The following is a 27856-nucleotide window of genomic DNA, read 5'->3' as shown; positions in this document are numbered from 1 at the left end:
TTAGCATCAACCATTTCTCTTAACTCAAGAAGTTTTCTCTTCAAAGCAGCACTATACTCACAAGGATCAGGTACGACAGAGCCTGGGAGTCCAGGAGTTGACAATGGGGGGGGGGGGGGGGGGGGGTTGCAACCAAATAGGACCTCATAAGGGGAGAGGCCAGTACTAGCGTGCCTGGTGGTCCTGTAAACAAACAAAAGCAATTGCAGGTGCCTCTCCCAGTCGTTCTCTTTCTCAACGTATGTCCTCAGAAGGTTAAGGAGAGATCTATCCATACGTTCAACAAGCCTGTCCCCCATAGGGTGGTAAGGGGTTGTGTGACTCTTCTTCACCCCAAAATCCCTGCACAAATCACCCAGTTATCGGCTCTCAAAGTTCTGTCCCTGATCAGAATGGAGGCGCGACAGTGGTCCAACTAGTTTGAATACTTTGTCTCTTAGAACCTGGACTATTCTTTCAGCCGTCTGATCAGCTATTGCTGGCAAAGGGCCACTTAGAGAAGTAGTCTTGAACCACCAATAGGTACTGGTTTCCCTCTGCAGATCTAGGAACCTTGAGTATGTCCACTGCAATTAACTCCCAAGGCTTGCTGGAAATCACTGGCTGTAAGCGAGCCGGCTTGCTTGGAGGTGCTTTAGACACTTGACACTTAAAACAGTGTGTACAATAACTCACGACATCTTTCCCCATTCCTACCCAGTAAGCCACCTCAGAGAGTCTTGACAGGGTGCAATCAATTACCTGATGTCCTGAGTCTTCATGAGCTATTGTCAGGAAGATCTTTTGCTGGGAGGGTGGCACAACAATCAGAAGCTTGGTATCAGACATAGATTGAGACTTGACCTTACATCAAACAACTGAGTCTTGGAGTAGTAATTAACACCAAAGTTTCCTGTATCGCTTCAGGGGAAACTTGCTCCAGGTTCCTGTAGCAGGGGGGGACTTGTTGGATTGCAAATGACTGTGGACTACTGACAACACAGGATCACTTAGTTGTGCAGCTGATAAGGCAGACATGGAGATAGACGGGTTTACTCCAACTACTGCCACAGGAAATCTAGAGAGGGCATCTGCATGCTGGTTAAATTTCCCAGGGCGGTGCACATCATCAAATTCAAAAGACCGAAGCTCCAGAGCGCAGCGCTCAAGTCTTTGTGTTTGTGCATGGCTCTTCCTAGCTGATTCCAGCCATTCAAGAGGTTATGGTCTGTTTCGAGGGTAAATTGTGCCCCTATCAGATAGTGCCTCAGCTTTCGTGTGGCCCACACAATGGCCAAGCACTCTTGCTCAATAGTGCAGTACTTATTCTCTGCAGCAGTCAGGGAACGGCTAGCATACTCCACTACAGTACCACGTGAGGTGGAGAGCACTGCACCCACACCATGTTCAGGGGCATCCGTTGTCAGCACAAAGGTGTCAGACCTTTTGGGGTGGTCAAGGATGGGAAGAGAGCTCAGGGCATCTTTGAATTTGCTGAATGCTGCCTGGTGCTGATCTGTCCATCTAAAAGTAGCTTTGCTGCTGGTTAGGTCATTGAGGGGAGCAGCAATGCTCAAGAACTGAGGGATAAAACGACGATAAAAATTAGCTAACCCTAAGAACGACCTGACTTCTTTCTGAGAAGTTGGCATTGGCCAATCAACAATTGCTCGGGTCTTTTCTGCACTGGGCATCACCAGAGTAGTCAAAGCCCAGATGAGTGGTTGAGCTCATCCCGAAGCAGCATTTGGAGCCCCTGAGAGTAAACCCTGCTGACTGGAGTTGACCCAGGACATGTTGCAGGTGGTCAATGTGTGAGCCTAGTGTGTCAGAGAATATGATGCAATCATCTACATAATTATCTGCACAATCCTTACAGTCATTCAGTACTTCATCTAATCCACGTTGGCATGTCTGAGTCGCTCCAGTCAACCCATACGGCATCACAGTGAATTCCCACAAACCATAACCAGGACCTGGACAGAAGACTGTCTTCTCCATGGACTCTTCACTCATCGGGAACTGCCAATATGTGCTTCGGAGATCAATCTTAGAGAATATCTTCTTTCCAGCTGGGGCCCATCTGCCCGTGGAACAGAGTAGGAGTCCTTTTTAGTTAATTTATTAAGTTGAACAAAATCAACACATATTCTCACATCTCCATTGCTCTTTGGGACATACACAGCTGGAGCACACCACGGGCTGTTGCTTGGTCTAATAATCCCTTCTTTCGCCATCTCCTGTAGTTGGTTGTGCATTTGTTCAGTGTAGTGAAAGGAAATGGGACGAGGTGGTAACTTTACTGGATGGGAATCACCTGTATCAATTACATGTCTGGCCACATTTGTCTTGCCAAGTTGACAGCTAAACAACCCTTCATGATCTTTCAGCACTGACTCCAAGGCTGGGTGGTAGTTCTTTGGCATGTCAACATCAACTTGTGAGCTCTGCTGTACTGGACAGGGTACGGCTTGTGGAAGATCATCGTCAAGTACTAGCACTCTGTCTGCATGTTAAGCCTTTTGGGCTGAGCACAAGAGTTCTTACAGTGGAATGTGTTCATGCCAAAGTCCAGTAGCACACCATGCTTGGAGAGGAAGTTGCATCCCAGTATCACGGGGGTTGATAGATTGTTGACAACAATGAAGTTGTGGGATGTGTCCAGGCCATTCAGGGCCACTTGTGCTGTAGTGGTGCCAGTTGGGGAGAGACTGCTGCCATCTGCATTAACCAGTGTGACAGATATCAATGGCCGTACATCATCTGGTAGGATATAATTAGAGTGGACTACAGAACAAGATGTTCCAGAGTCTAATAGAATGTCAATGCACTGTCCATTGATACTCCCAGTTGTGTATGCTGCTCTCCCGGGTATGGTGGGTGTTGAGATGGCTGGTGTGTGTTCAATGCGAGCATTGTAGTCTATGGACAGGGACCCTTCCCTACTTGGGAAGGGCAAGGGCCCCCTTGATCATTTCCCTGCTGTCTACAACTCCTAGCAATGTGGCCTCTCCTACCACAATTAAAACACTCCACTTGTGATGTAACAGGCAACCTACAGTTTCTGGCAATGTGTCCAGGTTGTCCACAGTTGAAGCACATTCGACTGGCTGCATTGGGTGGTTGACGAATACTTAATGAGGCAAGCTGTTGAGACATCTGCTGTAGGGCCTCCTTTACTCCCCTTAGGCGCTCTTCATTATGACTTGTCAGCAGATGATTGACATTGGTAATTGGCATGTCAGCACGACGGAAAAGCAACAGCAGTTCCCTGGCCTTTGATATGGTATCATGATAGCCTACTGTAGCGTGGTGTACTCGAGCGACGACGACAAACACAATTCACAATAATAACCGTCAGAAAGCACATGTACAGAGTCACGTGATGAGATTCTAATTAAGGTTACAATGGCGTTTTCTAATTAATGTTACATAACAATTGGTGTACAGTAGCTAGTGTGTGCAGTGTTGAGTAAGTTTAATACTATACCAATGTTACATCACTCCCTCACCAGTCTTAGCATCCTATCAAAGATCAGTGTCGTACATAATCATCCAGCCTTGGTGGAGGCCTGCGAGCTCTCTGAGGGTGAGTGTCGGGTTGTCTTGACTCTGGTACATCCTGTGGCGGCAGATTTGTACAACTTGTGTATCCTGCTACTCCAGACGTTCGGCCAGCTGTAATGTCACTGTAAGAGTGATCCTTCGGTTACTGAACCGTAATTTGCTGTGGTGGTGTCTGACAGAGTTTTAGTCGGTTCCTGTGGACCACAAATGTCTGAGTTCCACCAATCAGTTGAATTTTGTAGTTGACAACACCTGGCTTATCTATTACAGTGTAAGGACCCTTCCACAACGATGCGAACTTCTTTGTACTCCCCCTCGGTACCACAGGATTGTACAACCATACTCGATCACCCACCTGTAACTCTTCTACAGTACCATGACGATCATGTAGAGCCTTTTGCCGAGCATGTTGTGATTTCAGCTGTTCTCGGACAATGTTCTGAGACATTTTCAATTGCTGGTGAGCTGCTTGCACAAACTGGGGATAGGATTGGATTGCACTGGTCTGTATTCGGCTAAGCATCAAATCAATTGGGAGTTGAGCTGAGTGACCAAAGTTGAGGTGATATGGGATGAAGTTGGTGGATTCATGAATTGCTGTACGGTAGGCAAAGAGGGCCTTGGGAAGTTGGGAATCCCAGTCGTGTTGGTCATTCTGTACTGTTTTTGCCAAGATTGTTTCAATAGTCCAGTTGAATCTTTCTACTTGTCCATTGCCCTCAGGATGGTACGCTGAAGTTATTGTGGTTGTAAATCCCAACAATTGACAAAGTGATTTGATGACAGCACTACAAAGGTTTGCCCCTTGATCACTATGGATGTAGGTTGGCACTCCATAGCGACACACTACCTCATTCAGTATGATATTGGCTAGGGTATTAGTTGTGGTATCCTTGAGGGGAAATGCTTCCACCCACTTGGTAAAGAAGTCAGTGATAACGAGGATGTACTTATTCCCTTGTGCTGAAGTTGGAGGGGCCCCATTATGTCCCAAGACAGTTTCTCGAAAGGTCTGGATGAGCTGATGGTCCCTAATGGTGCAGAAGGATTTGGTTGTGGGGGATTACACCTCTGACATTGTTCACACTGCTTAACCCAGGACTCCACAGCTTGTTCGTAACCAGGCCAGTATGTAGCATTGGGCCCTTATAGGACTCCACGTGACTAGCCTATATAACTGATCATGACTTGTAAAGTACACATATTTATACAGACAGAGTACAACCATACAAGTACAGTCATATGATAGACATGTGATGTTTACACAGGATGCAGGTGTTACTCGTGATAGTCACATGTTCATTAACATATCACTACACAGTAGAAACGAGTTTTTACATGGCCAAGGGTCTTCTCTACACCAAGGTGACCAAGGTGATCATGCACTTCCTTGAGTACAACAGTTCTGAGACTATGAGGGACAACTGACTGTGTGTGTACCAGCTGGGTGGCAACCTCCTTATATTCGCGGCAAATAATGCCATCTTTGATAAAACATTTCCGTAGGCCTGGGGGGCACCCACTTGGCACAGTCCCTTGTTCCAAATGCTGCTTCAAGACAGCAAGCTCTGGGTCCCGGAGTTGCTCTACCTTAAGTGTGTCCGGGTTGGCCAGGGAGACTTCATCCACTGTTGCTGTGAGCAAGTTTTCTGAGACTGGGGGTATTCTGGAGAGTGTGTCGGTATTGGAGTGACTTGCCCCACTCTTGTATTCAAAAGTGAAATTGAACTGTTGGAGGTATAATAACCAACGGGCAAGACGTCCACCAGTGTAAAGTCCCTTGAGTGAAGTTAAGGGGTTATGGTCTGTCAACAGTAAATCCATACAAGTACGGGTAAAATTCTTTAATTGCACTAACAACAGCAAGTGCCTCCCGTTCAATAGTGGAGTAGTTTTTTTTACCGACTTTTGTAACTGGCAACTCCAATATGCAACTACCTTCTCCTGGCCATCTTGTATTTGGCTGAGGACTCCACCGATAGCATGGTCCGAGGCATCAGTTGCAACTATGAAAGGTGCCTTAAACTGAGGGAAAGTTAAGACTGGTGGAGTGGTCAGTTTGGTTTTAAGAATATTGAAGGAGGTGTCGCACTCAGCTGTCCAAGCAAAAGCCTTATTGTTCTTATGAAGAAGCTGATGCAGGGGCTCTTCTATTGCGGCATAAGAAAGGATAAAACGGCGATAATAGTTGGACAATCCTATGAACTGTTTGACCTCCTTGCTGTTTTGAGGTTTGGGTAATTGGCCACTGATGTTATTTTAGCCTTGTCTGGTGTAATCCCTTCGTTTGAGATAACATGACCAAGGTAGGTGACGTGTGTCTTGGCAAAATGGCACTTCTCCGGCTTTAGCTTCAAACCTGCAACTCTGAGCCTATCAAAGACAGATGATAGTCGGGTTAGGTGATCAGCGAAATTCGCACTAAAAACAATGATATCATCTAAGTAAATTAAGCAGTGCATGCCAGATAGTCCAGCCAAGGTACATTCCATCAGACGTTGGAATGTGGCCGGAGCATTCATCAGGCCAAAAGGCATAATGTTAAACTCAAAATTCCCCCTTGATGTAGAGAAGGCTGTTTTCTCCTTGTGCTTAGGGTCGACCTCTACCTGCCAATAGCCGGAGGCCAAATCTAAAGTTGTGAATAACTTTGAGCCAGCAAGTGAGTCAAGGGTGGTATCTATGCATGGTAAAGGATAAGCATCGTGGTGGGTTACATTATTAAGCTTACAGTAGTCCACACAAAATCGCCAGGATCCATCTTTCTTCTGTACCATGACCACTGGTGAACTCCAGGGGTTAAAACTCTGGTGAACAACTCCCTGCTGAAGCATCTTCTGTACCTCTTCATCAATAGCATCTTGTAGGACTAATGGCTGACGGCGTACAAGTTCACGGATGGGCGGGCCCTCTGTGTAGATGGTATGCTTTACAACTGACATGTCTCCTAGGGGCTGATCCTTATTAGCAAACAAATCCCTGTATTGATGTAACAGCGCAAGAAGCTCCCGCTGTTGGTCAGTAGAAGATCTGATTCTGTAAAGTCTACATTAGGATCAAATTGGGACATGGATTCTGTGAGGTCTACATTAGGGGCGGGCTGCGACATGGATGACTGTTCGATGGCATCTACCATAAGCAATTCTGATAGCGGTGTAGCAATCCCTACTTTGGTCCCCTTATAGATGGTAGCAGCTGTTGGGCTGCTGTTCATCACCTGGAGAAGGGCATGTCTGCCACTTAGGACTGGACTAAGGGCTCTGGCCGCCATTAGGTGTTGTGGAAGCTTAGCGTTATCAGTGGGCTCAATCAAAATGCTGTTTACATCCTGCTGCCTCAATTCCTTGGGTAACGAAACATCCACTAGCTCAGTAAGTATCTATTATTACGACGTGAAACTGGGACCTCCAAAATGTCAGCAGCCAGCATTTGCCATGGCCCTCCAATCGGCACATTCGTTAGAGGAGCTGGGGTGGGTGCTGGTAACTTCACTTGCTGACATACAGTACACTGTTTACAATACTTAGCAACATCTTGGGCCATTCCAACCCAATAAGCAGACTCCTGAAGTCATTGTAGTGTCTTGGCAATGCCTTGATGGGAATATTGTGTGATTGAGAGATTGCAGACCATTGCATTGAAAGTGGAAGTACTGGGACAATAATTAGCTGCTGTGAAAGCCCGGAGGTGTATGTGCGGCACACTACATTATCAATAATAGACAACTGTTGCCAAAGTTGTAAACACCTATTAAGTAGTGGCTGTGTTTTACCTGTGATAACAGGCTTGGTGGATGAGGACAATCTCCTATGAAGCTGCTTGACTACTGAATCCTCTAACTGAGCCACTTGTATGTCGGTGGTGACAGGTTGTGAGGATGTGACTGCAACTGAGTGCGGTACAGATACTGGGTTACGTGACAGTGAATCTGCATTAATGTTTTCTGTCCCTTTTTGATACATGATGTCAAAGGTGTATTCTTGCTTAGCTAAGACCCAACGCTGAAGAAGACCTTCCATTTTCTGTGCGGAAAGCCACTGGAGCGGTGCATGGTCTGTCACCAGAGTAAAAGAACATCCTAACAAATAGTGATGAAATTGTTTCATACCAAATACAGTAGCTAAACACTGTCTTTGTATAACACTATAATTTGACTCACTTTTGGTCAATGTCCGGCTGGCATAGGCAATCACATGTCCTCCTTGTTCCAACGCAGCTCCCAATCCCACAGCAGAGGCATCTGTCTGCAACACAAAAGGATGAGCATTAGGAGAAAAATCTGGACAAGCCAGGATAGGTGATTGAGTTAGTTTGGATTTTAGGAATGAAAACGCATTATCATGAACAGAAGTCCATTTGAACAACACACCTTTCTGTGTAAGACCATGAAGTGGGGCGGCAACATCAGCAAATTTATGTATGTACCTTCTATAATAAGAAGCAAGGGCCAACGACTGACGAAGGGTGGTAACATCACATGGTGTTGGCCAGGATTGCACTGCATGTACCTTGTTAAGGTCTGGTTGAATACCATCAGCTTAGAAAATGTGGCCTAGGTAACACACTTTAGGCACACCAATGGAACACTTTCTCCCACCCAGGATTAGTCCCGCATCTTGCAGGCGGCAGAACACCGTAAATGGTTCTTATGGCATTCCACATTTGGGCCAATATGTCATCTAGGTATGTTGACGCAAATGGCAGGCCACGCAATACAGAGTCCATTAGTCTCTGGAAAGATGCTGGTGCTCCTGAGAGCCTGAATGGCATGCGGCAAAACTGGTAGAGGCCCATTCCTGGTCCAGGGCAGAACGCAGTCTTAGGCTGGTCAGCTTCTGCCACTGGGAGCTGCCAATATCCACTGTGGAGGTCTAAAGTGGAGAACACAGCAGCATTATTAAGACGATCCTGTACTCCGTCAGGGAGTGGCAAGGGATAAGAATCTTTGGCTGTCTGTTTGTTAAGGGACCTGTAGTCTACGTAGATTCTTAGTTCTCCGGATTTCTTGGGTACAAAAACAGTAGGGGACATCCACGGGCTGCTACTATCTTTTGTGACCCCTTGTGCTAGCATCGATTCAATCTGCCTAACAACTTCTGATGATAGTGCCCTGGAATGCGTCGTGGAGATACACGAATAGGTTGGCCCTTTGTTGTAATGTAGTGACAGTCAAGTGTGGTTTTCCCCGGTCTGACATCAAATAAGATTTTGTGTTCTTCCACTAGCTGCTTAAAATCCCCACTGCGATTCTCAGGTAGTACATAAGTATAAGGGGCACCAAAATCAGGAATGGCACACTCTTCTGGCATTACACTGGAGTCAATACATAGAGCTGATATCATACCAACATGAAGTTTGTTATTCTGGGCATCCTTCACCATCTGTTTCAACTGTTGATGTTCCTCTGGTAGTTGTATACTCTTGGGGTACACTTGAACTGTGTTTCCAGAGAAATCCAGAACAAGGTTGTGATGCTGTCAGAAATTAAGTCCTAAAATAGCAGGGGAAATAAGATCACTAACCACAAAAAAACTGTGTTGTACAGGTGTCTCCCTCCATGTCTGGATCAGCACAGATGTTGTGATGTACTTAACAGTAGAAAGTGATACACCTGATGCTGTTCTCAATAGAATCCTTGGAACTGGTTTCTCTATGGTGTTAGTCATTTTCTCAACACTAGATTGTGCTAATAAGGATATGGAAGAACCGGAATCAAGCATTACCTCCAAGGTAGAGTGTCCCATCTTTCCCATAATTACAGCTGTTTGTATCTTGGTGGTGGCTACTACTACAGTATTTGTGGGGCTCTTTCTTATTAGGGATGTCGGTTGCCCCCCAGGGACATCCCCTTCTTGTTTACCAACAGCCAACAACTGTCAGCAATATGACCTGGCCTGCCACAGATATAGCACCTACACTCCCTGACCCTGTTCGGACAATATCGCTGCACATGGCCGGGCTGCTTGCAATAGTAGGTAGCACTGTGGTGGGTTCTTATCACTCTTCTCCACCTGTGCTGCCAATTCTTGAATTTGGAATTTCAGCTCTGAGATTTCAGAAATGCCTGAGTGAACTGCCGCAGTTTGCCTCTCACCACCGTCCACAACCATCAAGGTCTTATCACGTTGTACAAGTTCATCAAGGTCTGCCATGTTACCACTCACTCGAAGCTGACGACTCAGTGAGGCGGGTAACCCCGCTAAGAATTGATGAATCAGTAATTGCTTCCTCGCATCGGCTGTCAATTCTGGCATTGCTTGCTGTAGTAGTCGTTTCAGCTCGTACAAATACATACCAACTGATTCACCAGAAAAGATTGATTGTTTTTGAAACTTTTCCAATAACACATATTCAAGTGGCGCCATTTTCTTAATTAATTTGTCCTTCGCCACACTATAATCCTTCTTTTCTTCATCGGTTAACTCCATCCACGCTGCTAAAGCTTCCCCTTCAAGTAAGGTCGGCAATTTCTTAGCCTTCTTTGTTGCGTCCCATCCATTCACATCGGAACAAAAGTGTAATATGACTAATATAACAATCAATTAATAACAACAGTCACTGACAATAGATGCGGCAGTTAATTGGAACAACACACACACGTGCTCAATCAATTACAAACACAAAAATATTAAGTGTCATGTGATGCAGTAATTATAAAGTAAGTCATTACAATAATTATAATAAAGCTAGTTCATTACACCTTCAATTAAATATCTAGGTGGACTAATAGCAATAGAGTACAGAAACGACACCTCTTAACAATCTAGTTGTTTACTTAACAGCAAACAGAATGACCTCACCCCTTATTGGTCTAGCTAGCTGCACACCTCTTGGCTGACTCGAGATATACTCTAATGCAACAGTCACTCTAATACAACAGTCATGTATGATATCCTAATAGAACAGTCACAAATTCTGGCTGTGCTACAGCAAAAAGCTAAGCAAACTAGTATCTTTAAAAACTATAAATTTAAAAATGAAGTAGGGATCTATGCAACAAAAAGAGAGATGATGATGTGCCCTACTTCGGCACATTAGCTACGTATAACAATTATTTTGATCAATGCCAAAGTAGGGACTTTTCCATTGAGCTATGCTGTAATACCATCATTCATCTCTTGTTTCACTACTTTTTATTGCATAGATCCCTACTTCATTTACAAAATACTAGATTTTGATATTGGTACAGCTCATTTACAGGTTTACTAAATCACTACACATGTTCACTTAGTCATCTACACATGTTCACTTACATGTTCACTTAGTCATTTCTTGTCCACAAGTAGCTATTTATGTATGGTACAGGCTGTGTCTGTATGTAACCACCAGATGGTTATTTTATACACTTACATCAATAGGTTTGCCTTGTATGGCAATACAAATAAAGAAGCAATGCTACAACAATGGAATGAGTGGCTAAGTATAGCTCACTCAATGGAATCTTCTATCCGAAAAGCAGCCAAATATGCATTAGGAAAAGATAAAGTTAAAGTTCAGGTTTACCTAAACTCAGGTAAAGTTGCTAGTATATTGTTAGTGTGTAATATTTAAAATTTATGTAGTTTTGGAAGATGAAATTGTTCAAGGAGTTTTCCACTCACCTGGTGACCCTAATAAGCATTGTCTCTGGTTCAAGAGAGTTTTTACAAACTTATATGCTGTAAATAAAAAAGATCCTGCTCGGCATGTTTATCTTGATACTGTTTGGGAAACTGGGGAGTTAGACAATGATGCTCAGAAAAATTTAAATCATCTTAAAGAAACTAGAATGACAGCCAAGTACATTGGGTTAGTACAGTGCCACCACTCCATTCATGTATACTGGATGTATTACTCATTTGGTTGCCATACTAATGACATACATGTACAGTGTACGTATCTCACTATAGTTTGGATCCCAGAAGTATTTATGATTTTCCCATCAAGTGGATTAAGGGGCTTGGCTTAGACGTTGCTGGAGATGAAATGCACAATGCCTATATTGTTGAACTGTGCAACACAACATTAGCCACCTTGAAAAGCAAGATTACTGAAGTTATGACCCCTACTACATCAGCATTAAAACTATTGGATGGATTATACCAGGAGATAGTTTGGCATACCCATTACGCTACATCGAAATTGGAAGATTTTTATGTAAGTGTTGGTACTATATACTTTTACAATAGCATTTGGTCAATTGCTACAACTAAAGGTGCTTTTTATACACACAGACTATCGGAGTTTATTATTATTTTTGTGTTACTTCTTTAATAATAAAAGTACAGGATACGAGTACATAATGTATACGTATGTTCGATAATAAGTAAGGACGTAGATGGCCATTATGCAGTTGCTTATGTTTAGTACAAATCTATCATACTGTTAATATTACATAGGATTACTTTCAGTTATGTATGGAACCAGTATTGCTATATACTTAAATATCAAGAAAGTCATGCACATTTGTGGTGGTTGCAAACATAGCTATGTATAGTACATACATGTTGGAATTGTAACAACAATCAAGTGGGTGTGTTAAATTATGCAGTAAAATTACCTATATGTACATGCAGTATATATTGTGGTATGCTTGTTTCCTTTAACCAGGAAAGAAAGGAAATTTCCTCAAAGATTGTTGAATATGTTAATGGATATGAAGAGAAACCACTTGCACTCTATGGCAACTCTGGAAGTGGAAAAACATACGTTATGGCACATGCTGCATGCATGTTGAAAGAAAAATTCAACCTTCAGAATGCATGCATTGTAGTGAGATTTCTTGGAACCAGTCATCACTCAAGTTGCATTCGGCTACTCCTAAGGAGTGTGTGCCAGCAGGTAAAGTGTACCATGTTAAGTTAAAGTTACGTATCATAGACAACATTTGGGTTCACACACATGTACACACACACACACACACACACACACATGTACACACACACACACATGTACACACACACACACATGTACACACACACACACATGTACACACACACACACACACACACACACACACACACACACACACACACACACACACACACACACACACACACTCACATAACACACACACACACACACACTCACACAACACACACACACACACATGCACACACACACACACACACACACTCACATAACACACACACACACACTCACAACACACACACACATGCACACACACACACACACACACACACACACACACATGCACACACACACACACACACACGTGCCACACACACACACACACACACACACACATATGCACACACACACACACATACACATGCACATGCACACACACACGCACACACACAGAGTCACACATGTACACCAGGGTTGAAACCGATCGGATCAGGGCAACCAGGTCAGCATATCATGATGTATCCTGACTCCTGCTGCAGCTTAGCTTCTTTTGTGAGCCATGCCCACTTATCAGGATTATATCTTATGTGTTATTGTATGTAGGCATGTGTGTAACCTAAGTACATGTATCAGATTCCCCCTAGGTTAGCAATCTTTACATGTTAGTGTGTGTTTCGCACACTAAAGTACACACGCTAAGGTAGGTCACCCCATAGCTACACCCTAGCCCCCCCATAATAACATTGCTTCTTCTGCCCCCTCCTGTAGCTTTGATTCACTAAAGTAGGTAATTTTAAACACCAAATCCAGTCACACATGTGTATTAGTTATTCTGCAAATATATGCAAAACTGTATGTTTAGCAATGAATGGATTTTGCATTATATTGGCAATATGTTACCACTGTAGATTGCTGTTGTTTACAGATTAGGGACAAAACCACCTAACCAATATCACTCATTGGTTCAGTACTTTGCAAAGCTTCTTACACTGCCCTCACAAGAGAGACCACTGTTTCTTCTTTTTGATGCCATAGATCAATTGTCAGAAGAGGATGGCCCTGCTGGACTTTCATGGCTACCAGCTAAAATTTCAAAGCATGTGAAGATAATATTATCAGCACTGCAAGACCCACAGTTTCGGGTTTATCCTGTCTTGTGCAGTATGTATGGATCTTCTTCAAGTAACCTTGTGGAGGTGATTATATGATTGGTTGTGTTTGATAATTTGTAATGTTTGTAGTCCACTATTTATTGAGCAACAGTGACTTATCAAACTATATTGGGATACTCTAATAGAACAATCACCAATAACACATAGCTTACAAGGTTTTGCTGGTACAAATAGATACAAGTAGTAAGAATCTGCCGGACAGGCACTATAGCAATATACTGTAATATATGATTTTTTTTAATGGGTATAGCTACTTAATTGTGTGTATGATTTGGATGTACAGTCTACGCCTCTATCCAAAATTTACAATTACAAAATTACAATTACATAATTACAATTAAATTATAGCTACTTACAAATAAGTAGTATCAAGCATAAAATTATTAGTGAAATAGACTGCTGAGTATCAGTTAGAGTATTGCTGTATTGGTGGAACACTAGTTATTCATGACCAACTGGAGTGGCATGGAATATACGTAGTTATAGCCCATCTGAAATAAAAGATGCTTGATCAATTTCTGTCTATTTTGTAAATTTATTATTTGCAACTCAGTCTTCAAACTTGGTGCTCAGGCATTGCTCATTGTATTCTTTAGAGAGAGGTATGACAGGAAAAACATTTGGAGGCTTGTTTGTACTCTAGGTTACCAAACTGAAACAGATAGGCAGGAAATCATTGCTCATTGTATTCTTTATTGCTCATTGTATTCTTTAGAGAGAGGTATGACAGGAAAAACATTTGGAGGCTTGTTTGTACTCTAGGTTACCAAACTGAAACAGATAGGCTTATGTACATACGTTAACATCATGTATACGCATTTTTTTAGTGGTACACTGACTGTGGGCTGCATGATACAATGTCTTGGCTTATGCCATGGTCATGTAACATGCTTTCATTCAACAGATTTGTATATCTTGTAGATTCCATACTTGAAACCAGATGAATCTAAAAGATTTCTTGAGCACTGTTTGTCCATACAAAACCGATGTTTAGCACCCTCACAATGGAACACTTTTACTAATCAGATAAAGACTGTAACAAGCCTATTATTTGTTAAATTGCTGTCCCTTAAGGCTTGTAATTGGAAATCATTTAGTCAAGTTGAATTCTCAGAAGAGTCAGTTGCTGCGATGGTTGAGGGTTTATTTGGTGATCTAGAAGAAAGAGTTGGTTATACTTTGGTCTCACATTCATTAGGATATATTACAGCTGCCAAGAGTGGTCTGAGTGAAATGGAATTGATGGACTTGCTAGTTTGTGATGAAAAGGTATCATTATAATGTGTGTTTGTGCAGTGTAGTAGTACTGTATAGTATCTCCCTCCCCCACCCTCCCTATCCCCACCCCAAAAAATATATTTACTTGTTGAAAAAATTAAAAGGATGCTCACCAAAACACTGTGTAAAAGGCATCATAGAAATGTTTTACATTACAAAAAGCACCTTTATAAAAAGCCTTAGTGTCAATTATATACCAAAAAAAACTTGTAGAAAAATACCAATGTTAAATAAAAAACTTAATTTTGGTCTGCCTGCCAGACTGCGCACTGCCGAAAGGCTAGAGGCTAAATGATGCATTAATTGTACAACCACCATTTTATGCCTCAATAACAAACTCACGTAAAGTTGGTTGCCTGGTGAGGCAGCATATTCTGGTGGCTAGAGCATCACCTGGTAATCAAAAGTGATGCCTGGTTATGCCTAGTTGCTGCACATTGCTCCAATCTTCCCAGCTGCACATGTATAGTGGGGACCTGGTGGCTAAAAGTAGTCCACCTAGTTGTAACATCAATGGGTATCTGGTGTTAGCTTGGGAAGTAAATGCCCAACTATCCTTGTTTTGTTTAGCAGTGTTGGGGTTGTTATGTAACTTTGAATTCTGCAAAATCTTTCTGTGAAACCTGGACAGTGCTGTGGTTACTGGTCCTTCCCCTGGAGGATTTGTCTGCACAAGACCTAAGTACCTGAGTGGTGCATCCTAGTGCTGGTTTAGTAGGTGGCAATAGCTGTGTTTCATATTGCTGCCAGAGGCTTCCTTTACTTGCTTTGTGGCGAGTGTCTGCCTTTTCCTTAACTTACATTTATGTACGTACCTTCAATCTCCAATCTTACTGGTTGTGATCTATGTAACCATATTAAGGAATTTATGGTATTGTAGCATAACTACACTGTATGTGGGAAAATTCCTACTTTGGCAATGCTTTCCAAAGTAGGACCACATAGCGACATTACAATACCATCATCCAAGACATTCATATTTTGTTTCACAACATTGATCAGTTGGATTCCTACTTCATGAATTTTCATATACTAGCTCAGTACAAGTATGATATAATGTATATGTGATGACGCTAGTAAATATTGTGATTTGGAGGATATAACCTGTACCATGTGCTCACTATAAGACTATACTGTACATCATAATTATCAGTATGACATTATTACGTACTCAGGTATGCACTGAAGTATTTAATTCACCTTCACTGAATGGGCTCAGATATATTCCTGCTCATTTGTGGTCTGAAATTCTCTATTCTCTAAGGCATTTGCTTGAATTTCGTATTACTGATGGAACAGTACTTCATTTGTGTTGGGCTCATCGTGTCTTTGGTTTAGTAGCAACAAAAAGATATGTACTACCCAACAAGGAATTGATCTACAAAGGACTGTGTGACTATTTTAGTGGTCAGTTGGCTAACATCCATAATGATTCACATTCTAATGTTGATCAAAGCAATGAAGCAGGTGATAGTAAAGGTTACATATAAATATTGTATATGTAACATGTGTAGAACAGCTGTAACTTCATAATACTGTAACTTCATAATACTGTACAAGCAGAAATTTTGGCAAGCAGAATAGCATTTTCTTAATGATTTGCGATTGGCAAGAGTTTAATTTGATGAAATGCATGTCTAATAAAATGGAGTCCCACATAACTTTTTAAAGCTAGCTAAGTGGCTTCTCTTTGACAAAGATCTATAGACACTTAGCTATCTCACTGTCTACAGTACGTACTGGCCCATGTAGGGACTCTTTCATGTGAAATGGAGGACAAAGGTTTATGTAGTCCATAGCCAGCCATCTGAAATGGAAATAAAGTGATTGGGAACGTTCTCCATTCAAGCCGATCTCTGCTACATGTATCTTTGCTTCCTTCTGATGAAAGAGTAGGACCTCAGCCATATTATAGGCGGTCGTGCAGGCTGAGGTTCAGTACATTGATGTCAAAAATCTAAAGTTTAGTGCAGACTGTACCTCCCATACAGGTAAAGGTAGCTATTTTTGTATGAACCTCCACTTGTACATACTTCTCTTTTGACAACCTTCAACATCACCATACTTGACGAGCTTGCTAGACACAGCACATTGTTTCTTGCTACTGTAGATCTTGAGCTTGTTCAAATATTAAAAACACTAATAATAAAATATTGCAAGATTTAGAGATTTTGTAATCATCCGCCAAATTGCCAATTAATTCCATGCCAAGATTTCTGGTCATACGGTATATATATAACCAGGGTCAGAGTTGTGAAATCATATACAGTAGGTGGTATAGTCCGATGTAAAGGCTGTGTGCAAACAGGCTCACTTGTATCTTTCTACAAACGTATTATTATAAATAGTGATTGATATAAGATCAAATTTTTGTTATTAAACTTGTTTAATTTTAATGCGTAGAACATGCACTCTAATAATATAGTGCTCAGTCATTGTAGATTTAAATTTCTGTTGAACTGTTCATATATTGGTCCAAATTGGAAAGGTAAATCTTTCATTTATTAGGTAGAAAGTTAGCAAGATAAACAACCAGCAGCAGTGGCAAGTTCCTGTTTTAGCACTATGAATGTGTGAAACCTTGTTTCCTCCACACCATTAAATGATTAAAGCATGTGACCATGCAACTTAACAATTTAGCTGCAATCAGGAGCAGTTTTGCTGTAAAAAAACAAGACATGCAGTGGTGGAGTAAGTAGTTTATGTGAGAAGGGGCTGACAAGAGTATAGAATCTCTGGCAGCAGAGGGTTTAAGGGGCTGCGAGCCATAGCCATTTTAGCTTCACAATGTTTCAAAGTTTCCCAGAATTAATTTATAGGTACAATTGGAAGCATTTCCATCATAACACCAAGTTTTTGGCTATTTGCAGTTAATAAAAACTCTTTTCACAATGTTGACTACAGGGTTAATAAACATACAGCATTTAGGCCATGCAAAGTTAATTATTATGTTTCTGGTCATACCAATTCCCCAAAAATTTACCAGGTTACTGTAACATGTAAACTGTAATTAGCATTGTATCACCATAGTTGCTGTATACTATAGTGTATGTTTGTTGTAACCTGTTGTGCTTTGTTTGGAGTAATAGTTATTGCGCATGTGTCGTTATCACACATGGTGTCAGAAGTGACTGTCGTTTCGTGATGGCTACAGTGAACCTACAGCCCCCAGCTCCATTTTGTTTTCAAAAGACTGATGGAAGCATCGCTTCGAACAATATCGACTGGCGTCAGGACTAGCAGACAAGGGGGAAGAGTGACAAGTAAGTACCCTGCTTTATTGCCTTGGAGAGGACGCGGAAGACATATTAGACACAACGAAAATAACCCCTGAGAATAGGAAGAAGTACAGTAAAGTTGTTGACACATTTGATGATCACATCAAGGTGCTAAAGAACTTAATCTTCAAACAGGCATGTTTTAACAAGATAAGTCAGTTGCCGAACAAGCCAGTGGAGCAATTTATAACTGAGATGCACCGACTAGGTGATAACTGTGAATTTGGTGAGATGAAGGAAGAACTCATCAGGGACCGTCTTGTAGTCGGGATCCGCGACCATGCCCTGTCTGAACGTTTGCAGATGGAGGCAGAACTCACGTTGGACAAAGCCAAACAACTAATCCGCCAACGTGAAGCTGTGAAGGAGCAACAAGAAGTATTGAAAAAACCAGTTAAAGAAGAGACATCCCTTGATGCAGTAGCTAAAACAGTGCCCAGAAGGAAGCTACCTGTAATACCACCTCCAGCAGTAAGGCAAACAATAACACACCAGAATTGTAAAAGATGTGGAAAGGGCTCCCATCCACGACAGTCATGCCCAGCAAGAGATGTGTCATGTTACCGCTGCAACAGGTAAAGACACTATAGCAGTCAGAGTTTATCTACCGCAGTTGCCTGGCAGACCAGGGATGTGCATGAACTCTCCAGCCAATCAAATTACTCACAGCCAGAAACACCTGACAAGTATCTAGACACGGTGGAAGGTAATAAAAAGAACATGTGGGCTATAACAATTCAAATCCAAGGCAAGCCGATAGTTGTTAAAGTAGACACCGGTGCTGAGGTTACTGCCATATCAGATTCAACCTGGAAGTCCATGGACATTGCCATGCTATTGGAAGAGACTGAAGTGTCACTTTATGGTCCAGACCAGACCCACTTGAATATCCTTGGTAAGATAAACCTCTCCCTCACCTATCAGGGGAGATGCTGCACACAAGATGTGTACATCATTAAAGACCTAAAGAGTGACCTTCTGGGACTGCCAGCAATAAAGGAATTAGAACTGTTGTTTAATGTATGCTCTGTTGGAAAAACTATCATTTTACAGTATCCTTCGTTGTTTACAGGGTTGGGAACATTTGCACGTGAATATACAATTAAGCTTAGGCCAAACATTCAACCATTTGCGTTATATGCTCCACGAAATATTCCTCTCCCACTACGTTCAAAAGTGCAGTGTGAATTAAAATGCATGCAAAGTTTGGGGGTAATTTCACCTGTCGAAGAGCCAACCCCATGGTGTGCAGCAATGGTGGTGGTGCCCAAGGACTCAGGGGCAGTCTGAATCTGTGTTGACCTTAAGCCACTGAATGAAAATGTATTACGAGAAGTGGATACCACACTTGCATGCCAATAGCAGATTCTGGCAGATCCCCCTAGCCAATGAGTCTAAGTTGCTGACCACTTTCATTATCCCCTTTGGGAAGTTTTGTTTTAATAAACTACCATTCAGAATATCCAGTGCCCCAGAAATCTTTCAATGAAGTACTTTCAGGCCTACCAGCGGTGCTTTGTCATGTCGATGATATTCTGGTGTATGGTAAAGACACAGCTGAACATGAGTCTAGACTACAAGCCACACTTCAAAGAATTCAGTCAGCCGGTATCACCTTAAACAAAGGTACAGTAAATGCAGCTTTTACCAGTCTTGCATATGTTTCTTAGGCCATGTGATAAACAAGCACGGAATTTCACCTGACCCAAAGAAAACCACTGCGATACTAGGGATGACAACACCATCCTCAGTTACTGAGCTCAGAAGATTCATGGGGATGATCAACCGGATGAGCAAATTCTCCCCAAAATATTGTACATATCTCAAAGCCACTCCGGAAATTGTTGAGTTCTAAGACATCATGGACATGGATAGCTGACCAAGAAGAGGCATTTATTCAACTAAAGAAGGAGGTATGCTCATCCCGTGTACTTGCCCTCTGTGGCATAGAAGCAAAGACAAAAGTCAGTGCTGATGCTTCAGCCAATGGGATTGGAGCCGTCTTAATGCAGCAACAACAACAAGGAGCATGGCGACCAGTAGCCTTTGCTTCACGGGCACTCAACGAAGCTGAAACTTGTTATGCCCAAATTGAAAAAGAGGCACTGGCTTTGACATGGGCTTTAGAGAAGTTTGCTGAATATGTCCTTGGCAAGAGTGTTATATTAGAAACTGACCACAAGCCCTTAGTACCTATATTAGGTAGAAAGAGTTTAGATCAGCTCCCACCACGAGTGCTTCGATTCAGACTTCGTTTGATGAGGTTCCAGTATTCCATTCAGCACGTACCTGGAAAGACTCTGTATACAGCTGACACCTTGTCAAGAGCACCAGTTAAGGATATTTCAGATAACAGTAGCTCTTACTCCTCTCAAGAAATCGAACAGTTTGTACAAGCAATCACTGCAGCTTTTCCTGCAAGCCCTGACCATTTGGACAGCTATCGTAAGGCCCAAGCTGAGGACAGTATTTGTTCAAAGCTAATCGAGTACTGCACTTTAGGCTGGCCTAATAGAAATAACCTATCTAGAGAATTGAAAGACTTTTGGAGATTTCGAGGTGAACTCACCCTCAGTGACACACTATTACTTTACCAATCCAGGATAGTCATCCCAGTGAGTATGAGACAAGCGACGCTAGAGAAGATTCATCAGGGTCACTAGGGAATCCAACGCTGTAGGATGCGTGTCTCTTCTTCAATCTGGTGGCCAGGTGTATCTAGGGAAACTGAGAATTTTGTACAATCATGTCCTGTTTGTCAGAAAACCACAACTCCCTACAGAGAACCTCTGATTAGTACAGCATTACCTAGTCATCCTTGGGAGCACATTGCTTCAGACCTGTTTGAGCTTAAGAATTCTACCTATCTATTGACAGTTGATTTTTTACTCCAGGTTTGTAGAAGTGAAAAGGCTGAATTCAACAACAACATCCAGTGTCATCACACACTTAAAATCTATTTTTGCAAGGTTTGGCATTCCAGCTGAGATGGTATCAGACAATGGGCCACAATTCAATTCACAGGAAATGATGGAATTTTCTGAGACTTATGGATTTAGACATATTACAACAAGTCCACATTACCCCCAAGCCAATGGGTTAGCAGAGAGAATGGTAAAAACCATCAAAAGTTTGTTTGAGAATTCTACAGATCATTACAAGGCTCTCCTCAACTACAGGTCAACACCCATGCCCTGGTGTTCCCTCAGTCCTGCAGAACTGCTGATGGGGAGAAGAATACAGACAGATACAGTATCCCCCAGGTGAAAGAGAACTTCATACCCAAATGGCCTCACATTTCAAACTTGATGAGGAGTACAAACGATTGCAAAAGGAATACTATGACAAGCACCACAGAGTAAGAACACTACCATCACTGCCAGAAGACCAATCAGTCTGGATTGAGACCAGAGGACTTCAAACCCCAGGACGGATTTCACATGCAGCTGATACACCGAGGTCATATGTTGTTGAAACAGCCTCAGGGGATTTAAGAAGGAACCATGCCCATTTAAGAACTCGCTCTGAAGCTGAAGAGACTATTGTTCCCACTCAGTCTTTTGTTGGGCCCAACAGACCAGTCGCTAGGTCTCAAACTGGAACTGTTGTCCATCCTCCAGATCGTCTGAGGTATTGACCTAAGGGGGAGATGTAACATGTAAACTGTAATTAGCATTGTATCACCATAGTTGCTGTATACTATAGTGTATGTTTGTTGTAACCTATATGTATGTTGTGCTTTGTTTGGAATAATAGTTATTGCGCATGCGTCGTTATCGCACAGTTACCAGGCTTGATTTTTTTTTAACAACTTGTTGATGTGGTACACTACATTTGACATAGCAGTACATGGTGTTGTAGGGAAAAACAAAGTTAATGTATGAAGTTAGTGCATCTTTATAAGAAAAGAGTGTTTACAAGACATGAAAAAAACCTTTCAACAGATAAAATATTATAAACTATTGTATGGTGATTACGCAATTCATTCAATAAAAAAATGACCAGGAAGGGAACCAGAAACATATAATTAACTATTCATGGCCTTATATATAAGCAGTACAAAACAGCCTTTAGATGCCTGGAAACACTTGGCACAGTGGAAAAGATGCAAACAACAGTACCAAGTAAGAGGTCAGTGGTTAAAAGTTTTTTAGAACATGTTTTTATAAAGCACTTCGACTGCTCTATTAGGGTATTTGAACGTTCCATCAAAGTATATTCACGGTTTTCAGCCTGAAGGATAATTTCAACAAAATATCATTATGAGGGGAGCTAAGTCCCCCCTCAGTAGACCATGTGGGCTTCAGCCCCCACCCCCTCTTTTCACCTCCTATGAAGTCATGCAGAAACAAGCGAAATTTTATTGTATCAACTTTCAGTACAAATCTTATGTATCCTCAGCACAAAAATCAAATATGTAGTGTGTAATTAAGTCATCCCAGTAGAAATCATCTTGCAAGATCCTGCAGGATCTGTGCATGTAAGTCTTGCAAGATTCTTGCAAAAGTCTTGCAAGATTTCTGTAAATCCTGCAGGATTCTGATTCTTGCAATAAAAAGGACCTTTTCTTGCAAGAATCCTGCATAATCCTGCAAGATTCTTGCAAGATCTTGTGAAATTTTCTGGCATAAATTTTCTGGCATACCTTTTCTTGCAAGATTTTACAAAACTATTCTTGCAAGAAAGTTTAATGCACTTCGGTTTCTTGCATGTCTTGCAAGACCATCATTAGCTTTACACATGCATGCATCGATCCTATAGCTGGCCACTTATAATTCGATAATCAATGAATATGAAAATATTTATTAGTAGCTGAACATAATCTTGTAAATGGACATGATCGACTCTTGCTCCAAGCTGTTGTATTTAACTCTTGATTGTTGTACAGAACTTGATTCCCAGCTATCGTAGAAAACAATATATTTAAGGAATGTTCCACCACTATATAGTTTGTTACCTATCTTTATCCATTGAAAATATGTCACATACAGTTATCGTCAATGCTATTTCGGTTTTGAATTTCCCACTGCATGCTGTATTAGATAACCTGTAATATGCAGTTGCAATCATATATAAAACAGTATCAGTCACTACCTGGAGTTCATCATTTCGTTGTTGAGGTCAACTGATTGGATGATTGCTTGCATTATCTTGTTTACAAACTTATGTACAGTGTTAATGCTCTCAATTTTATGGATATTCTCAGTGACGTTGAGGCATCCATACTAATAAACATTTAAATGCTCACTTATGTCAACTAAACATTATCTCCTTACAGGATAAAGCAGAGCAAGAGCCAACTTGGAAGTGGCAAGATGTAACCGCCTACTATGATGTGTATTGTATTGTAGCTATCCTTCTGTATGAAAAAATATTATTGTTCTATAGTGACTTGGTAACCTACAGTATAATATAGATACTAGTCATACCGGAATATGCCAATGATACAATTAAACTAGCTTACCAGATAATTTATAGCAAGACATCATTTTACTGCCTAGACGGCTCTGCATAGTGACGGAACTTCGGAGACGCATGTTCTCACACGTCGATAAATTCCCAGTTTCTTCGCCTTCACGCTAGAAAACTACGGCTGCAGTGTTGTAGGGTACCATCATGTAGCTTGCACCATAGCGGGCTGAAAGCAGACCAGCCACTACTCGCCGTAGCCGTCACAACTAGCTCGCACTAATACTGCACTTTTCCTCTCAGTCTTTAAACTTCCTTTGCCATGTCACAATAAGGTGCCATACTACAAGTAACGGTGACTTCCGCTAGAGCCGCTTTATGATGTAAGTCACGATGTCACAGTTCGGAAATAACTCCCACCGGAAGAAACCGGCCAGCAATCATTCAAAATACGAGTAAAAACTTAAATGTCACCTTTTAGATCAAGAATTTCATTAATAAAATGCTTTCTTCACTACTCCACTCGACACTGTTGCTAAAGAAGCCGTTTCTATGGTAATATTCTTTACTCTAAATAACGCGCTTAATATAGAATATTGTATTTAATAATTTAAAATGTATTTCGGTATTTTTCTGCGACAGCTTATCCTTCTGGTGACTCTGTGACTTCTGTCAGGCTCTTGGCATGGTGTTATCAGTCTTGTATAGCTATAAACACTGAAAGAAAGAAAAAAAAACATGAATGACAACTACCTGTACTGAAGCTACCTGTAAAATTTATTGCTGTAACATGCTGTTACTTGGATATCTTTGTACTCTCCATGAACTACTAGTGACTCAGTTGGCTCCAGGGGTAGCTACTAATCCAGAACTTTCCTCAATGCAGCAGATAGTGATCATATATAGTACATAAATCATTTTCCCCAAAGTATATAATTCTTTCAAGTGTATATAATTAAATTCAAGTAAGAAGTTTTGCAAGAATCTGTATAATCCTTGCAAGATTTTTATGTTCTTGCAAGAATAGAGTGATTCTTGCACTAGATATTCCTGCAGTCATATTTTCTTGCAAGATTTAACTACTCAATCATAATTTCTTGCAGGATCTTGCAGGTTCTTGCAAGATGGTTTCTACTGGGATATAGCAATCATTTTTGTAAAGAGTACTTAGCAAATTTGGAATGAAATAAGCAGAGAATTGAAATTAAAAGTGACACAAAAGCTGTTCACGTTGTGCTTCCTTAGTAATGAATTATGAAATACGCTATATTTACTAATTATATAGCTAGATTGATAGTAGTATAGCACTAATTTATATACAAAGTTTAGTAATTCCTATTTAGCTAGTATTAACTCATAGGCGTTTGCTTTTTAGAAGTAGCACAATATCAACTTGTTTGGTGTGTATTGTTCTACAATATGTTTGGTGTGTATTGTTCTACAATATGTTTGGTGTGTATTGTTCTACAATATGTTTGGTGTGTATTATTCTACAATATGCAGTGCAATGTTTTTATTTCTTCATTAGCCGTTTATCCTGATGTGTGTGTGTGTGTGTGTGTATGTGTGTGTGCTTGTGTGTGTGTGTGTGTGTGTGTGTGTGTGTGTATTGTTATGCAAGTAGTAAGCACATTTACTAAGCATTAATTGTAATACACGCAGATGTCACCATGTGTCAAGAGCACATTAATGCCCAGCCATTGTTACTCAATGAAGAATGTTACATTTATAACCATCGCAAAATTAATGAGCTACCATACTGTTTGACTAAATCAGACAGATTAAGTGAGCTACAGGATTTAATTTGTGATTGGAATTGGATGATGAGTAAGAATAAGGCAATGTCATGTGAAGATTATGTAGCTGATTTTGCACCATTAGTGCCCACTGTATCAGAGTAAGTTAAACAAAACAATCCTGTTCTATTTTTATGGCATGCAATGTGTACACAGCTGAAAACAATAAATAGTGGGCAGTTCAGCAAGAAGGGAAGGGTTGTTTATTTGCTAAGTTGCATACTTACTTTACCACCTCCAATTTGAGTTGCAGTACTAAAACTAAATACTTTGTTATCAAGTAAAATCAGTGGATTGTCGAATAAATGAGATGTGATTTTAATTTGTATTTTGACAATCAGTTTAGCATATAAAAAACTCATTGTAGTGATTACACGTGTAAAGTATTGTAGTTTGTATTTTCTTTGCTATGGTAGTAATCAGCGTTGTAAGTGGGTCAGTACTGTTGACCCATTTGGCCCACTGATCCGAATAGTAGTCTGGATGGGACCCGGATCTAACATGCATATGACCCAGTTTAATTAAAATAGAGGCGTGCCCCAAGAGCTAGATTAAAAGTCCACAAGTTTCACTAGTTAGCCCTGCATTTTTTTACACTATAGAAAGGATTGTCTGCAAGGAGTGAGTAGCTACGTATTATCATGTGGGTGTGGCTCCACATACATATTATCAAGTGGGTGTGGCTCATGTAAGTTTACATACAGCTACAGAATTTCCAGAAGTTAGTTACCTATATATCAAGTAGCAACACGGATCTGGTGATGCCATGAACACCCACAGAGCACAGCTGATGCAATTTCGATAAGTGCGCGTGGCTCTACATACCCCGCACAGACAGCAAAGTATATTCCTGAATGGTGGGTGTGGCTCCACATAAGTTTCTTGAGTGTTTACAACTGCATTTCTACCAATACAATCGAGCTTGTTAACTTATAGTCACACGTGATCTCATCTGGCCAGATATTCAGTGAAGTGGATAAGACCCACTTGACCCAGACAAAATGTGACCCAAATGACCCGGATAATCTGGATGACCCGGCCCACTTACAATGCTGGTAGTAATGGTTGTGTACTGCACAGTATGTAAATGCATTACACAATACAGGAGCACAACAGCAACAATGGCTGAATTGAGATTGATTAAAGAAGCATTTACACATTCAAGTGAAGCTCTTGCTAATAACTCAAATGCATTACCTTCTCAATTGATTGGGAGACTTTATCCATTTTTAATGGATCCCCTCATGTCTCGGTTAGTTTGATGTACATTTGTCAAGCATATGTAAAAAGAAATGTGACTTTTCTATAGGCCATTGATAGGAGATATTGTGAGGCAATGCTTCTACTCATCTCCACTCTTTGTTCCTTTAACTCCAACAATTAAACTACCAGGTGGACCATTACTTACCACACTGAAGGGTCACAGAGATAGTGTTACATCTCTTTGTTTGCAAGCATTTAAGCAAGGTAAAGCTAGGTCACTGAGTTTGGTTTCAGGCTCAATGGACAAGAGCTTGAAGACTTGGGAGTTGGAGAATGGTAGTGTATTGAAAACGCTGGATGGTCACACAAAAGGTGTTACTTGCATTGCTGTCTCATCTGATGCTCCTTACGTAGCATCAGGATCTGCAGACTGTACTATCAAGTATGTCATCATTCTTATTGTAGTTTATCTTGTGTTGAAACAACTGTTGATTGATAAACCTGCTTCTTCATTTTCTGTACTGCATTGATGATCATTGGTAGCTGGATGAGCAATAGGCAAACAAAGAAAGGTGTCTATTAAAAATTAAAATCCACCCTGCTTGCATTGATGTTAATGATATGATTTTCTTTATGTCTACTGCATGGTAAACAGACACACATTACACACATAGCATTGGGGCTACTAAAACGAAACTGAGACAATCAAACTCCTTGTGAAGGCAAATAAGATGGTATAATATGTTTACTTTATTTGCAACTTGCTTCTCGATTAAAAACTTGCATGTTTTTCTTTGTAGCTGTGTAATTTTACCAATTGTTTTAACTTTTATTTATCTCACAGCACATGATTGTGCCAACTAGGCATATTATTGCTGACATGGTGACATATATTTATGGACAAGAAATTGTTGGTGAAGGTTTACTTTTTATAATGTTTTGTACATCCTGTGGGTAATTGGATACATGCTCTGCGTATACCTGTCCAAGCTAGCAAATTGTGTTACAACAATTATGGGTATTGTTGCTTTGTTGTAGATTTTGGCATTTGCATTCAGGAGAACTGATCTACACTATGACAGGACATATGAAGGGAGTGAGTGCTGTATCTGTAGCTAGTATGGGGGATAAGACTGTATCTGGTTCATACGATAGTACAATAAAAATTTGGAATACAGATGTTAACAGCAGGTACTATAATACACTTTAATTATTATACTATGTTTATGACTGTATGCCTCTAGGCTATGTGTAAGCATTTTAAATGTGTACTTATGTTACATTTATGTCAGTAAAAGATGTTAATGGTTATATGGTATTTTAC

The 27856-nt window shown here is 41.0% G+C and overlaps 1 protein-coding gene and 1 long non-coding RNA gene across 4 annotated transcripts in view; one reads left to right on the top strand and one right to left on the bottom strand.

The window, feature by feature from the left end:
- Window positions 1-27856, top strand: part of LOC136254490 (NACHT domain- and WD repeat-containing protein 1-like) — a 38618-nt gene that overhangs the window by 8276 nt on the left and 2486 nt on the right. The window contains exons 5-15 of one of the 2 annotated variants that reach the window (XM_066047190.1): window positions 10905-11059; window positions 11109-11334; window positions 11436-11682; window positions 12136-12366; window positions 13305-13592; window positions 14490-14837; window positions 16022-16313; window positions 25196-25430; window positions 26435-26581; window positions 26639-26974; window positions 27571-27723. In XM_066047190.1, coding sequence (XP_065903262.1) covers window positions 10905-11059; window positions 11109-11334; window positions 11436-11682; window positions 12136-12366; window positions 13305-13592; window positions 14490-14837; window positions 16022-16313; window positions 25196-25430; window positions 26435-26581; window positions 26639-26974; window positions 27571-27723 — 2658 coding nt within the window. Of the gene's footprint in view, window positions 1-10904; window positions 11060-11108; window positions 11335-11435; window positions 11683-12135; window positions 12367-13304; window positions 13593-14489; window positions 14838-16021; window positions 16326-25195; window positions 25431-26434; window positions 26582-26638; window positions 26975-27570; window positions 27724-27856 lie in introns of both variants that reach the window. The other variant, XM_066047189.1, reaches the window with a different exon arrangement.
- Window positions 22856-23970, bottom strand: LOC136254494 (uncharacterized). 2 transcript variants are annotated; one of them, XR_010700517.1, is made up of 5 exons: window positions 23589-23970; window positions 23401-23524; window positions 23219-23349; window positions 23082-23171; window positions 22861-23026 (listed from the first exon to the last, which is right to left on the bottom strand). It is a non-coding gene; the product is annotated as an uncharacterized lncRNA (long non-coding RNA). The 2 variants fall into 2 exon arrangements; XR_010700516.1 differs by having other exon boundaries at window positions 22856-23171; window positions 23589-23967.

This window comes from Dysidea avara, chromosome 4 (assembly GCF_963678975.1).
Source record: "Dysidea avara chromosome 4, odDysAvar1.4, whole genome shotgun sequence".
In the NCBI taxonomy this organism is placed as follows: domain Eukaryota; kingdom Metazoa; phylum Porifera; class Demospongiae; order Dictyoceratida; family Dysideidae; genus Dysidea; species Dysidea avara.
Note: the sequence above shows the minus strand (reverse complement) of the source record. Positions and strands in the feature narration are given on the sequence as shown.